This window comes from Moesziomyces antarcticus (genome assembly GCF_000747765.1).
Source record: "Moesziomyces antarcticus DNA, scaffold: scaffold_v10036, strain JCM 10317, whole genome shotgun sequence".
NCBI lineage: Eukaryota > Fungi > Basidiomycota > Ustilaginomycetes > Ustilaginales > Ustilaginaceae > Moesziomyces > Moesziomyces antarcticus.
The window spans coordinates 19,875-30,192 of record NW_014638974.1 but is presented as its reverse complement, the minus strand read 5'-3'; the positions used below and the strand labels follow the sequence as shown (position 1 = coordinate 30,192).

Sequence of the window (10,318 nt, the reverse complement as noted above, 5' to 3'; positions counted from 1 at the left end):
GTGTGTGTGTGTGTGTGTGTGTGTGTGCCGGCCGAAGCTGCCTTTGCATGCAGCACGGCAGGCACAATCCTCATCCAAGGGCTTGGCAAGGCGCGCAGTCGAGACGCCAAGGTGGGAAAGGAAAATCGCATGATTCGACCCAAAGTGCGCAGAAGAGCATCATTCCGCAGCGGATTCGACACCGCACCAGTTTTCCAACGCAGCCAAGCTTCTGCGCTTGCTAGCTCACTTACAGTAGCGTCACTAGCAAAGACGAAGATCTGCTTGCTTACAGTAGCTCGTATGTGAGCCGGATCAGCCGAGCTTGGCAGTCGCCCCAACGCTTGTCCGCACAGCCGCCCATTGCACATTGCAGAAAGCCAAGCGAGTCACGGACCGACGGGGCGGAATACAGGCGAGGACGGGAGCACAGTCGGCCTCCCCGCACCAGCAGCAGCTGCCTGGATTTCGGCAGACGCGCCGTCAGCTTATCCAAAACGGCAGCTTACAAGCAGGGGAGGCGTGCGGACGTTGAATTTATTCGGGAGACACATTCCAGACCTCGCTGCTTCCGACATGGCAGAGCTTGGCTGTCATGCTCTCTCTGTCGATCCGATGCGGTCGGACGCGCTCGGAGCCAAGACATGGCCAAGGCGTTGGTGGTTGTAGCATCGCCCACCTTTGCATTCCGCAACCACAAAGACAGCTCGGAGTACCGTCGTCAGGTGGGAACGATGTGCATATGAGCCGGCGTGGGGCTTGGCGAAAGAAAGCAAAGAGCCAAGCGAGGCGAGAGTCCATGCTCTCGCTTGGCGGGTGGAGCCTCGACCGCGCCGCTCGGTACAGTAAGCACAAAAATCGCCTGCTATCAGATGATGCTGCTCGGCAGGCGCGAATACGAGCCCACGGCATGACTACACACGCTCGCCTCATTCCGCTCTGCCGGCTTGGCCCAAAAAATAAAATGCTAAAAAGAAAAGAAAAGGGCCCTTTGTTCCGAACCCTGTCTGCAGTACTGTAGGCTGGCCTTACAGTGGACCTCAGCTGGCAGACGGCGCTGCTGCTCCCCCGCGGGCCACTGCTCCCGAGCGTTGCACCCACTTTGCCGCTGCTGCTGATGCAGCTTCTGCAGCTGCCGCCAGTCCAATGCACACTCCCGGCTGCCTCTGCCGAGAAGTGCACTTCTCTGCGTTGGGCCCTGAACTCGCTCACTTAGCCAACCCACCAACCACGCCCACCAACCAGCCCCACCAGCTCCCACCAACTCTCCACCCCTCCCTTTGTCCGTTCCATCTACCCTCGGACAGCTAGAGACCCAACATCCATCACCAACGATACGCTCTCTTTACATCTACGGCCCTGTGGTTCGCTCGATATCCCTTCAGCTTCTCTGGGTCGCATACACCGCTTCACAACCATCAGCTCGGGAAACGCTCACGCATTCAATGCTGCTATAACCCTACGACACCTCCGCTACGTTCAGGCTACAATCGATAGCCTCCATCTTGGATGCAGTAGACAGACTTGGGAAATCAAAGCCCCATATCCATCTAGTCGTTCGCTTGCTCGCCCCTCATGAGTGTGCCGGCCGCGGATACATACGCCGAGGCCGGGCCATCGTCGTTGCGCGCCCCACACTACGATCCAGCCATTCGACGCAGCAAAACGGTCAGCCACCCGGTCCACCACACTCTATCTGAACCCACAGCTTCGACCGCTCAGCTCGCTCTCCCCATCCAGCTCAACCACGCCGCCGCCGCCGCCGCCGCCGCCGCCCCCAAATCCACCTACATCGCCGTCGGCGAGCTTCGGGATCCCACCCTCAGCCCTTCGCGGCGCGGAGACACCCTCCGCGCCTACTCACGCCAACGCCGCGTCTTCTCCGACCGCGATCACGCTCCACCTGCAAGTCCCGACCGCTTCGCCCGCAACTTGCCTCTTCCAGCTCCCGCATCGCCCTCGCTTCGCCTAGTGCAGTCGTCGCGCAACGCCGAATCATCAGGCATTTCCACCCTCCTCTTCTCTGCCACCAACGACGATCCAGACGCGCTCCTCGCCGCTCCTAGACACTCGGCTTGGCATCCAGACGCTCCATTCGACGAAACGCAGTCCTCCATGTCCAGCACGCCCAGCCTCACGAGCCCCACCTCCACCCTCTCGCGCTCCACCTCGCTCCGCTCAGCACGCGACGATCGTGCCGCCCTCGCTGCTGGCACTCGCTACCTCTCCCTCAATGCCTCTTCCGAGCTCCCTACCACCGCAGCGGAAGGCCTCTCTCCCGAGTACGGCGCCTCCAACTGGACACGCAGGGCGAGGAGGTGGTCCAACTCCATGTCGCGCAGGATGAGCATCAGCGCTCTCAACCACACCTTGCACTCCACAACCACCCCGTACCTCAAGGCTGGCCTTCAGGAACTCCGCTCCATCTTTGACGTCGACACCCTCGGCGTCGCCCTCGACGACCAGCACGACGATGACGACCTCGAGGGCGCCTCGCCCATCGGACACCACGCAAGCCTGGCCTCCGACCACGAGCGTCTCCGACTTTTTAGGTCAAGTGGCACCGCCTCATCGCTTGCAGCATCGCGCCAACAAGCCGTCTTTGAATCACCCGAAGACTTGACGCCCAACCTCTCGCGTCAGAGCAGCTCCGAAGACCGCCAGCACATCCACCACACTCCAGCAGGCCGTCCCGCCATCAGCTTCAAGAGCCAGATCTACGAGGCTCCCGTGACGCACCGTCGAGCCCAATCATGGCGCAAGCACAGAAGCCTCTCCATCTCGGATCTCCCCGTCCCCTCCGAGCTTTCGTCTCCACGCGAAAAGCAGCCGACTGGCCCTGTGTCCAACACTTATTCCGCCGCGTCTAGCGTTCGAGAGGTCGCTTCGCGTCCCCAGTCGATACGTGCACCATTGGTGGCTGTCGGCTTAGCTGCGCTCAGCGTCAGCATCGTCGCACTCTGCGTTCTCGAGACGTCGATCCATCCGGACGCAGCCTCGGTGCCTTTGACCGCCTTCATGCTTTCGCAGTCCGCCTTTGCACTCGTCGGCCTCGCGGGCCTGGTGCTGCAGAGACGCTGGCTCATCGATCTCGCCTCGCGCCTCATCCGCGCCCATGTGCTTTGCCAGGTGCTCATCGCCATGGCCGCGCTTCGCAGCCTCAGCCGCACCGCCTTCTACCGCGACCGCTTCGACCGAGCTGCCTCCAATGCCACCATTGCGTCGGGAATGCTCACCTCCTCGCGTCTACTTTCGACACGCCTTGACGCGGATCCGCATACGTCGCTCGTTGGTTCGCTGGGCGACCAAGTGACCTACCTCTGCGTCTTCCTCGTCCAAGCTGCCTTGCCGCTCGCGCTCGTACTGTGGGCGCAGTACTCGATGGCCACCACGCTCAGCCGCACCACACGTCAGCTGCCTGCCCAGCGCACAGAACCGTCGATGCCCATCATCAAGGTGGCCGATGCGGTAGTCGTCGATGTCGCGCGCAGCCACAGAATGCGCTACAACAGCGAGAATCCGTCCAACACCAAGAGCAGCGCCCAGAGTGTTGGCACCACCGAGGGATGGCTCGGATTCGTCATTACCAGGATCGACGATACCGCGTCCAAGCCGCAGTACGAACTGGATCCGCTCGAGTTGGCCAATAGACTGCAGGCCTTGGCGGGTGTGCAGAAGTAGAACCGATCCTGGCGATCGGTAATGAATTATACACGGTTCAGCCAGAGTGTCTGATTGACTGCCGCAGTGTGCAAGTGAGCTCAAAGGGCAGGTGAGAATCCGGGTCGGGACTGTCCCAGCATCGCAAGCAGGTACATAGCGCCCTCCCCACAGCAATCTTGGTGGGCGTAGTGCTAGCCAGTCGGACAGGATGGTTCGGCCTGCCGCTGCCGCCAGGAGATTCGCGCTACGACCTCGTGACCGCTCCCTGGCCTGGTGGACGCTACTGCGCGCAACGCTGCTTTTGCAATCCCTGAGCTACCTCGGCAGGCGTGCTGGTCCCAGTCCGTCGGGCTGGAAGCACGCCCCGCTTCCGCTGCCACAGGGTCCTTGCGCGGTGATCTGCTGCCCCCTCGGCCTCGCGCAACCCCACAGCGAGCGACACTGCCCGTATCACACCTACACCAACACCACTACGTCCTATCAGTACTCACTCCAAGCTGTGCAAACAGAACGCATGACTTAGGTCGCAGAGTAAGGGAGAGCAGAGCAGAGTTGAGCATACGCCGAGAGCGGCAAGTCTTGGTGTCGTCGGGGAAGGACGCGTCTCGTGGCGGTTAGGTCGGTGCAGTAACGCCGAGTTCAGCCACACTCGCCCGTTTGGAGGCAAAGCTTGACTGAGCTCACCAAGGCCAAGGTTGACTTGAAGCCCAACAGGGTTTTGCAGTGGGATCTACGCCACGAAGTCGTCAGGATTTTGTCGCAGAGACAGGACCTTGACTTGCAAGTCTCATCACAATCCCACACATAGCTGGATCGCACACCGCACAGAGATAGTATTCAAAGCGCGAGGTCACAGCTGCGGGAAGATGTCGTCGCGGCGCTGGTGCCACAGCGGCATCTCCTGGCGCGTGTTTTCGAGCGCCTCGAGGTCCTGTTGAAAGCGGGTCGAGACACCAAGCGTTAGTCAAGCAAAGACGCAAGATGCGATGGTGTGTGGCGCAGATGATGCTTACGATGTCGGCCATGCAGTAGGTGGCCTTGTACGGCTGGATATCTCTGGTAGGAATAAAAGGAGGAGGTCAGAATCATAACCAGCAGAAACGCGGCGTGGATGAACGTACGGAGCTTGCGCGATGACGGATCCCCATGGGTCGACGATCATGGCGTGGCCCCACGAGACACGTTTGGTCCTGTCGTGCGCGCCGACCTGCGCCGCCGCCAGCACGTAGCTCTGCGTCTCGATGGCTCTTGCCCTCAGCAGCGTCTCCCAGTGTGCGGCGCCGGTGCGCACGGTGAAGGCCGACGGATAAGTGAGCACCTGTGCACCCTGGCGTCTGAGCGACAGCGACGGCTCAGGGAACCGCAGGTCGTAGCACGTCAGCAGCCCAATATTGCCAATCGCCGTCTGCCTCGGCGCCAACAGCTGGCTACCCTTGAGCGTCGAATCGCTTTCGAGGATCTTGAGGCCTCCCTTGATGTCGACGTCGAACAGATGGAGCTTGCGATACTTGTCGAGGATGTCTCCTTGCTGGTCGATCAGCAGCTGGGTGTTGTAGCAGCGCAGCCGTCCACGGTTCTCGACCTTGTCCCTTGCGTCCTGCTCGGCACTTGGCGGCTCGTGGATGCCCACCGAGACCCACACTTTCGCGTCGCGCGCGGCGGTCTGGATGCCCCGTACGAACTCAGCGTTGTCCGCAGAGCGTGTTAGCTCAGCAACCGCAGCAGTGGGCGCAATAAAGTCGGTCGCCTCGGGCAGGAAGATCGCTTTGGCTCCCGAGCGAGCGGCGCGCTGGATCACCGAGACTGCTTGCGCGAGGTTGTCGGCGATCACGCCGGTGCTCTTGATTTGTGCCACGGCCGCGAGCACCATGATTGCGTGGGTGTCAATAGATGAACGGGCTGTTGATGAGGGCAGAGTCCAGCGTGCTATTTATGGCGGTAGTCGTCGCTGCGCGTTGCTATCGATGCAAGGTTGTTAGGCATCAGCGGCTCGGATGTGCCGCTGCAGCTCCCTTGACCTCGCAGTGTGTGGAGGCGGCGGCGGGTGGGAATCGGGACGCTGACAGCCCGGATGAGCCGATGCTCCGCGCGTGGCCGAGAGGAAAATCGCCGACAAGCGACGCTGAGCTTCCGGGAAATTTGGCGCCGCACAGCCTCGAGGCGAGACTGGACGCCGTTACCAACCAGCTGCTAAACAAAAGCTTTCAGCAGATTGAGTGTATCACCGGGCCGATCGGGTGGTCCGGAGTGTGCTGACGTCGGAATCAGGCCATAGCGATGCGCGGAGAGGCCGAAACATGCCCATGAGCTCGGGCCTGCTCACGGCTGCGCCGCCCGGCCAAAGTCACATTTCGCGACCCTTTTCTCGGCATCGAGACGCATGTGTTGACGCATGGACCTGCACCTAGCCATCTGCGCCCCGTGCCGCTTTTCCCCAAAGCTCGGGCGGCTACGTCCCTTTCTTCCGCTTCATCACTTGGCACCACCCGTCTTTCTCATCCACGGCCGCGCGTGCAATGCCGCCTCTGCATCCGACCGGGCGAACCGAGTTGATGTGGAGCATCCTGGCGCTTCCATTTACCCTCCCATAGACACCTCCGAACGTCCACAATGGCCGACCATCAAGCAGGTCAAGAGCCTGACGAATTTGGCGCGCTGCCTGTCGGCGTCTCGAATCTACGTTCCAGATTCGAACAGCTCTCCAAGTCCGAGTCCAGTCGTCCCTCGTGTACACCACACACCTCGTCCAACAACATCCGACACAAAGATCTCAATGCAACCCACACCTTTGGTCTCGCCGAAAAGAAGCTATCACTTGCTCAGAATGCTGGCAATGGCCCCGTGCGTCCTCCAAAGCCAAAGAAAGCTCCATCTCCTGTCTCGGATGATCCATCCGCGTCGCATAAGCCCGCTCATGCAGGTCCTTCCACCATTAGCGTCGCTGACCTCGCCGCGCTCTCGGTATCGGCCGGCTCGAGCACCTCGAGCGTAGACCAAATCAGACCGGCTGGCATCAAAGATAGGCAGGTCAGCCACACGCGAGTGCCCTCGGGACACGCGAAACAAGTCGCTGCTTCGGCCTGCAAGTTCGGCGAACCCGACCGCTCGTTGCGCGCCTCGAAATCCCCTCTTCCGCGTGAATCTTCGTCAAGCATGCCTGCCTCGACCACCGCCTCGGCCACTGCCTCCGCTTCCGCTTCGGATGCGGAAGGCCCGAGCAAGCCGAGGCTGCCGCCGCCCAAGCCTCCAAAGCCGTCCACATCGTCACACGGCGTTCAGATCCTCGACGATTCGGACCTCGAGCGTCTGGCTCACATGGGCTCGTCTTCCCGCGTCACCTCCATCGCCAACCTCTTCGGGAGTCACTCGGCCGCCAAGCCAAAAGCTGCAGGCACAAATGCCACACTCTCGCCAGGCCGCATCTCCACCGGCGGTCACTTCCTCAAGTATTCGCGCTCCAACGAGCAGCTCTCGCCCACCGCGCCTGCTGCAGAGTCACAGTCCGACCCCTTCAAGAAACTGCCACCCACCGTGCCACCACGGCCCTTGAAGACAGACGGGTCCGCCGAAAGCCTGGCCGGACTTCCTGGCTCCATTGCGTCCGTCCTTCTCGACGTGGACAGCGGCTCCTTCCCTGCTGTCCCGCCGAAACCAGTAGCGACAACAGTGACCGTAGCGTCTCCACCACCTCTGCCAGCGCGAGAGTCGGTCCCGATCGACAATGCCGAGTTCCGTCGCAGAAGCTTGAGCGCCTCCAAGAGCACAGGCTCTCTACCAGTCTTGACCGACATGTTCTCAGCTGAGGAGCTCGACACGCTACCCTCGCCCGCACGCAGACCTACCGGCACAGATGCAGCAGCCATTGCACAGGCCGGCCCCGCATTCTTGCCACCGCCTCAGCGCAACATGGCGCCACCGGTCTCGAATTCAGTCCCCCATCGTGCACACACTGTCAGTGCGAGGACTAAGCCCATTCCCGTGCCGTCTCTTGCAGCCAGGCAGACAAAGCATGCTCGAAGCCTGACTCCAAGCGGGACGGACTGCGTTGCCGCACCTATTTTGCCTCCGCCAGTGCGCAATGCAAGCGCCGCGTCGGCAGCTGCAGCTTCCAAGAGCTTTGGCTCTTCGGTCTTCGCTCGCCATCAGCCTGGCTCCGATAGTTCCGAAGAGGAAGACGACGGGGATTTCGCCTCATCTCTCTCTCCCTCGTCTTCTTTCAAGGCCACGGCAGGGCTGCGCAGATCTAACGCTGCCGCCGATATGACGCCCGGCGGACTGCCCGATACTTCCCACGCCAACCGTCGTGCGCCCAAATTCAATCCAGACTGCGGCACCTCGTCAAAGCAGGGATTTCAGTGCTTCGCCGTTTGCGGCCATACCGTCGTGACCGGCAGCGGAGACAAGGTCAAAGTCTACCGCGTCGGCGAATCCGCATCCGGCGTGGGCGAGAAGCTGTGCACGGTTGGCGAGCATCTTTCGAAAGAGGTCAAGCTGACTGCCCTCGAATTCCGTCCGCCCAACCACGGCATCGCGCCCGTGCCGGCGATCGGCAGACGCTCGCACGGCGAAACCGCCGACGAAGGCAGGTACCTCTGGTGCGGAACAAAAGATGGCCACATCTGGGAGCTCGATATTGCCGAGGCGCAGGTGGTTCACTCGCGTCAGAATGTGCATAGCGATCCTATCCAGCTGCTCAAGCGAGTCGGCAACAGGATGCTCAGCCTCGACGAAGGCGGCAAGATCTCGATTTGGCTTCCCAGCGCCGACCCAGACCCAGCCATTGCGGGTCTGCGTCTGTCCAACCAGCCCATCACCCAGCGCATCGCCATGGAAAAGGGCTCGCACGCCTGCATTGTCGGCCAGCAGCTCTGGGTCGCCGCGGGACCCTCGGCGCAGAGAAATGCCAAGGACTATGCTGGCAGCAAAGGTCCGCGCATCCGCATCTACAATCCGTTTGCAGATGACAAGCCCTTCAACGCGCTCTCCAAGGCGGCCGCCATCGCTCCCGAGATGGCCGAGGGCGTCGGCGTCGTCACGGGCGGAGCAGTGATTCCTTCACGCCCGGACTACGTCTACTTCGGTCACGATTCCGGCCACGTCTCCATCTGGTCTCGGCAAACGTATGAGTGCGTCGGTGTGCGCAAGCTCGGCCCGCACGGCATCACGGCTCTAGCTGGCGTGCTCAAGTACCTCTGGGTCGCAACCCGAGCAGGCACTATTTCGGTGTTCGACACCGACACTGCTCCCTGGCGAGCAATCAAGATCTGGACCGCGCACAAAGAGCCAATCACCGCAATCAAGGTCGACGAGCATGGCATCCAGAAAGTGGGGCGCCTGCAAGTCGCGTCCGGCGGTCTGGACGCTGCCGTGCATCTGTGGGACGGCACACTGTCGTTCGACTGGATCCAGGCAGAGCAGAGCAAGCGAGAACACGAGTTCAGCACCTACCGCAGCATCAAGACGCTCCAGGTGACGTTCAACATGGACGCGGCCTCGCCTGCCGACCTGGAGACGTCGGCTGAGAACATGGAGGTGTTCGGATCGATGCTGCGCAATGCGTGCCAAATCGGATCGGACTCGCTTGCGGCAGACCGTCCGCCGGATATCATCGTTTTTGGATTCCAGGAGCTCATCGATCTCGAGAGTAAGAAACTTACTGCCAAGAGCCTGTTGCTGGGGGGCGGCAAGAAGAAGGCGAACGATCTCGGCGATCGAGTTTCGCGCCAGTACCGGGCGTGGTACGACAAGTTGATCCAGATCGTGCGGTACGCGATGCCTCCGACGTGTGGATATCTACTCGTGCAGTCCGAATCGCTCGTTGGTCTCTTCACGTGCGTGTTCGTCAAGCAGACCGAGTTCAAGAACATTCGCGAGCTGGCGATCAGCACGGTCAAGACGGGCATGGGCGGGAGGTACGGTAACAAGGGTGCGGTGATTGCACGCATGGTGGTGCAAGACACGAGCATCGTGTTTGTCAACTCGCATTTGGCGGCTGGACAGAAGCACGTCAAGCAGAGGAATGCGGATGTGGCGGACATCCTCGAGTATCCGACGGTGTTCCAGGATGCGCATGCCGACCCAGCGGCGTACGTAGGCGGAGGCGACGGCAGCATGATTCTGGACCACGAGCTGTGTTTCTGGGCCGGTGACCTCAACTACCGCATCGACCACTCGCGAGAGACAGTGCTAAGCGCCATTGGCGCGCGGAAGATTACGCCGTTGCTGGAACAAGATCAGCTGCGAAAGGAGCTCAAGCAGAATCCAGCATTCCGGCTCAAGGACTTTTCAGAAGCACCAATCTCGTTCCTGCCCACGTACAAGTACGACCGAGGCACGTACGAGTGGGATACATCGGAGAAGAACAGGATCCCCGCATGGTGCGATCGAATCTTGTTCAAGTCCCATCACCCCGAACGCATCCGCTGCCTCGAGTACCGGCGCTGGGAAGCCACGATCAGCGACCATCGTCCAGTCACAGCTATCTTTGAGGCAAAGATCAAGGCGGCCGATCATTCGAAACGCCAACAGGTGCTCGACGAACTCAAGGCTGCGTGGTCCGCGCTCGAGGAGAAGCTGCTCGCCAATGCCGTCGTGTTCTACTCAGACCCGCATTGAGGCACAGCCTCTGTAGACTGGTGTAGGAGCACACAAGGAATGCTTCAGGTCAATATAGAAT

At 61.0% G+C, this 10,318-nt stretch overlaps 3 protein-coding genes across 3 annotated transcripts; 2 read left to right on the top strand and 1 right to left on the bottom strand.

Moving 5' to 3' along the window:
- Positions 1-1,554: 1,554 nt before the first annotated feature.
- Positions 1,555-3,660, top strand: PAN0_036d6305 (uncharacterized protein; the record flags this gene model as incomplete). Its single annotated transcript, XM_014798252.1, has 1 exon — positions 1,555-3,660. One exon carries the CDS (start codon positions 1,555-1,557, stop codon positions 3,658-3,660), a length of 2,106 nt encoding a protein of 701 aa, XP_014653738.1.
- An 832-nt stretch (positions 3,661-4,492) lies between these two features.
- Positions 4,493-5,512, bottom strand: PAN0_036c6304 (carbon-nitrogen hydrolase; the record flags this gene model as incomplete). The annotated part of the gene is made up of 3 exons (XM_014798251.1): positions 4,493-4,573; positions 4,656-4,698; positions 4,764-5,512. The coding sequence occupies 3 exons, from the start codon at positions 5,510-5,512 to the stop codon at positions 4,493-4,495; spliced, it is 873 nt and encodes a 290-aa protein (XP_014653737.1).
- A 740-nt stretch (positions 5,513-6,252) lies between these two features.
- On the top strand, positions 6,253-10,257 carry PAN0_036d6303 (DNase I-like protein; the record flags this gene model as incomplete). Its single annotated transcript, XM_014798250.1, has 1 exon — positions 6,253-10,257. The coding sequence occupies one exon, from the start codon at positions 6,253-6,255 to the stop codon at positions 10,255-10,257; it is 4,005 nt and encodes a 1,334-aa protein (XP_014653736.1).
- Positions 10,258-10,318: the final 61 nt, after the last annotated feature.